The following is a 4,585-nucleotide window of genomic DNA, read 5'->3' as shown; positions in this document are numbered from 1 at the left end:
ATAACGGATATCCTGGGATAGTTAAGGGGAACATTATCTAACATTCTTCATTATACAGTTATTGATAACGGATATCCTGGGATAGTTAAGGGAAACATTATCTAACATTCTTCATTATACAGTTATTGATAACGGATATCCTGGGGAACAGTTATTTTTTAAACACGGAAAATGTTTACGCTTTCTGGTCCAAACTAAACTCCATCTAAAGTCCAATGTGTCTAGTTTAGAAATACATTTTCTATGTCAACAAGAATGTTATCTAGCGTGAACTTTATATACATATATAAATATACGATAATACTATTATATGTTTTATTTCCCTCTCTTTTTTTGTCTATAATCTTTACGTTATAAAAGTAAAGGGCGTGACCTAGTGGATGGTTCCCGTAATGGACTGTGTATCAGAAGGTCCGAAACCGCGAAGTGATGCTAAGCACGTCCTGGATTTCCACCCTTGTATGTGCTTATAAAACTGACCGTCATTACCGCTATTTGGTTGAAAGTAGACACCTTATTGATTGTTTGCCTTCCCTCTGATCGAGGCTATTGCCTGAACCTTGAGGTCGCTGGTCTGACGGTTTATCCCATGTACTGGTATCAGATAAGATGTCGTTCATGTTGTACAAATATAATACCGAAATATACTCTGGGTATTTTGTATTCAATTCGTGATATATAGGATATTTCCATTTTATTTTTTAGGTATATTTCGACAACCTATTGCAGTTAGTACGTTTTGACACGTGGGGTGATAACGGACACGAGGTGGAAATACAAGATTTCAACACAGGTAAAAATTCTTTGATAGAAAAAAAACGCCGTGACACAAGTAAAGAACATTCTACAGCGAATCCTAATCCCACAATAGGCCTGCTCCAAAGTTTTTAAAACTAAACTTTTATATTTTATAAACCTTTACTGTTAACATAAATAACAAAATGTATTTTATTCGTCAGAATTTCATAATAAACCGCTCCCGACGGAAGCTATTTCACATTACAATGAACTGGTAAATAACAAACAACTTCTGAAGGAAGGTGCTTCACTTTACAATGAACTGGTAAATAACAAACAACTCCTGAAGGAAGGTGCTTCACTTTACAATGAACTGGTAAATGACAAACAACTCCTGAAGGAAGGTGTTTCACTTTACAATGAACTGGTAAATATCAAACTGCTCATGAAGGAAAGTGTTTCACTTTACAATGAACTGGTAAATGACAAACAACTCCTGGCGGAAGGTGTTTCACTTTACAATGAACTGGTAAATGACAAACAACTCCTGAAGGAAGGTGCTTCACTTTACAATGAACTGGTAAATGACAAACAACTCTTGAAGGAAGCTATTACACTTTACAATGAACTGGTAAATGACAAACAACTCCTGAAGGAAGGTGTTTCACTTTAAAATGAACTGGTAAATGACAAACAACTCCCGAAGGAAGGTGTTTCACTTTACAATGAACTGGTAAATGACAAACAACTCCTGAAGGAAGGTGTTTTACTTTACAATGAACTGGTAAATGACAAACAGCTCCTGACGGAAGCTGTTTCACTTTACAATGAACTGGTAAATATCAAACAACTCCTGAAGGAAGGTGTTTCACTTTGCAATGAACTGGTAAATAACAAACAGCTCCTGACGGAAGCTATTTCACTTTATAATGAACTGGTAAATATCAAACTGCTCCTGAAGGAAGGTGTTTCACTTTGCAATGAACTGGTAAATATCAAACTGCTCATGAAGGAAGGTGTTTTACTTTACAATGAACTGGTAAATATCAAACTGCTCATGAAGGAAGGTGTTTCACTTTGCCTAGTAACAAACTCCAGTTAGGGTTAAAAAGTTAAAAAGAAAACGATAGTTATTTTGTAACTCATAAATCAGTAGTGTGGTAGATACTTTACACAGATCTAGAAACGAAAAACTTGCTTTTTGTACGTTCTCAAGATCACATTGTTCTTCATCCTAAACCTATTATTCACAGGTATCTCCTACAAGATTAATAAGGACGAGAGTTGTACCCGTGGGGCCATCATGAACTCCCCAGCCGAGAAGTTTGGATTAGGTTTCTTGGGAAGCCTAAAGAATAGCACCGAGTTCTTATCTCTGGACAGAGATTACTACCACATTGGCTACGTGAGTTGAAACCCAGCTAAAACCGAATTACAAATAAACACCTGTTCGTAAATCACTGTAATTACAAGATAACTAGAGGTGTTGGGTAATTAGTTATAACAGGTATATTCTGTAAATCATCAACTAGAGGTGTTGGGTAATTAGTTATAACAGGTACATTCTGTAGATCATCAACTAGAGGTTTTGGGTAATTAGTTATAACAGGTACATTCTGTAGATCATCAACTAGAGGTGTTGGGTAATTAGTTATAACAGATACATTCTATAGATCATCAACTAGAGGTGTTGGGTAATTAGTTATAACAGGTACATTCTGTAGATCATCAACTAGAGGTGTTGGGTAATTAGTTATAACAGATACATTCTGTAGATCATCAACTAGAGGTGTTGGGTAATTAGTTATAATAGGTATATTCTGTAGATCATCAACTAGAGGTGTTGGGTAATTAGTTATAACAGGTACATTCTGTAGATAATCAACTAGAGGTGTTGGGTAATTAGTTATAATAGGTATATTCTGTAGATCATCAACTAGAGGTGTTGGGTAATTAGTTATAACAGGTACATTCTGTAGATCATCAACTAGAGGTGTTGGGTAATTAGTTATAATAGGTACATTCTGTAGATCATCAACTAGAGGTGTTGGGAAATTACCAGCTCTTATATCTTCTTACGTCATTAATCCAATAACTTTGTTTGTTCTTTAGAACTTCGTACGAGGAATAAGATGTAACGTATGGGAGAATGTGAGAACCAATGTAACTATAGGAGGGAAAACTTACAGGAAAGTAGTCCTCACCTACTATTTCATGACGGTAAGTAACAGGGTAAATCTTATTTAATTTCAATTCGAAGAAGCTCGTTTACGTTAACCCGGAGTTATTAAAATGAATTGGTCAAAGTAGGCCTAACGAAATAATATTCTATTGATTGTGTATTACGTCAGAAAATGATAAGAAAATCTACGTAGTTGTAAAAACTAATTAAATATCTCTTTAATAACACTACCACGGGTTCTAGAGTCCCTAATTTTGGACGTAAGTAAAGGACTGATTTAGAAAGGTACAGTACGATGACCATTAACACTTTTTTGTTGTTAGCTTGAATGATAATAACTATAATGGGGCTTTGCTATAATTTTGTGAGAGATTCGGGATTAGACGTTTTATACAGTTTTATACTGAAATATCAAATGGTTTTGTACTGGCCTGGTGATTACAGCGCTTGACTCCCAATCAGTAGGACACGGGTTCGAATCCACGTAACCGTATATGCTCGCCCTTTCAGTCGTGGGATGTTATAATGTTACGATCAATTCCCATATTCGTTGATGGAAGAGTATCCCAAGAGTTTGCGGTGGCTGGTGTTTATTACTTACCTTTCCTCTGTCACTGATAAGTTAGGGACACGAAATTTCAAGGCCTACAGAAGATGACCGAAGGTTAAAATAACCTGTTCTAATTGTACCTTTGGTTAGCCCCCCAGTGGCACAGCGGTATGTCTGCGGACTTACAACGCCAGAATCCAGGTTTCGATACCCGTGGTGGTAGAGCACAGATAGCCCATTGTGTAGCTTTGTGCTTAATTACAAACAAACAAAACCTTTGGTTAATTTGGTATATAATTGTTTACACTATCTTTTATTAAGAAAATTGTCTTTGCAATATTTTTTTTTTTCTTTTTCAATCAGCAATGGTGGAAATCATTTGTAAGTGGTGTTCCCGAGAACGAAAAACCGGTTCGTTACCAGATAACAGGCTACGAAAAAGACGATGCCGAAGTAAGGGTTCTTTTAATTCCTGGTTCTTTGTGAATGTTTATAGAGGTTCTTTTAAGTCAAGATTCTCTGTTTAAACGTTGTTATATGAGATGTGAATAATAGCACTGATATATTTTCCTTACTTCAAACTAGTTGAAAAATAAAATATTTTGAAACTTTTCGTCAACACTCGAAGAAATTGTTATTTTAAAACATATTTTGACTTGATTTAACAACTTATTAGATTTTATAAAAAACTATACTGAAAGAGATACTTGAAAAGCTTGGAACATTAGGCCTAGTTTACTGGTATGTCATTTCTTCTGTTTGACGAGCAAATAAAAATATTAAATAATTGAGTTTAAAAAATGAATAGATAATATTTCGATGAAAAGGGTGTGGGTTAGCCCCTTAAAGAAGCTTTTTCATTTTAGGGCTGACGAGGCGGGTTTGAATCCGTACAATACTACACAATATTTCTACACTTTATATATCCCCAGTGAGTCAGCAGTAACTTTACGGACCTGCAACGTTAAAATCCGGGGTTTCATCTCTCCCCCAGTGAGTCAGCAGTAACTTTACGGACCTGCAACGTTAAAATCCGGGGTTTGATCTCTCCCCAGTGAGTCAGCAGTAACTTTACGGACCTGCAACGTTAAAATCCGGGGTTTGATCTCTCCCCA

The 4,585-nt window shown here is 35.9% G+C and overlaps 1 protein-coding gene across 1 annotated transcript in view; it reads left to right on the top strand.

Annotated features, from left to right (window-relative positions):
* The first annotated feature begins 682 nt into the window (after positions 1-682).
* LOC106473143 overlaps positions 683-4,585 on the top strand; it is a 20,536-nt gene continuing 16,633 nt past the window's right edge. Inside the window, exons 1-4 of the mRNA XM_022401633.1 lie at positions 683-793; positions 1,992-2,143; positions 2,851-2,958; positions 3,834-3,923. Of these exons, the coding sequence (XP_022257341.1) occupies positions 2,042-2,143; positions 2,851-2,958; positions 3,834-3,923 (300 nt within the window). The 5' untranslated portion in view covers positions 683-793; positions 1,992-2,041. The remainder of the gene's footprint in view (positions 794-1,991; positions 2,144-2,850; positions 2,959-3,833; positions 3,924-4,585) is intronic.

This window comes from Limulus polyphemus, unplaced genomic scaffold (genome assembly GCF_000517525.1).
Source record: "Limulus polyphemus unplaced genomic scaffold, Limulus_polyphemus-2.1.2 Scaffold5920, whole genome shotgun sequence".
NCBI lineage: Eukaryota > Metazoa > Arthropoda > Merostomata > Xiphosura > Limulidae > Limulus > Limulus polyphemus.
This window is presented reverse-complemented; position numbering and strand designations above follow the sequence as displayed.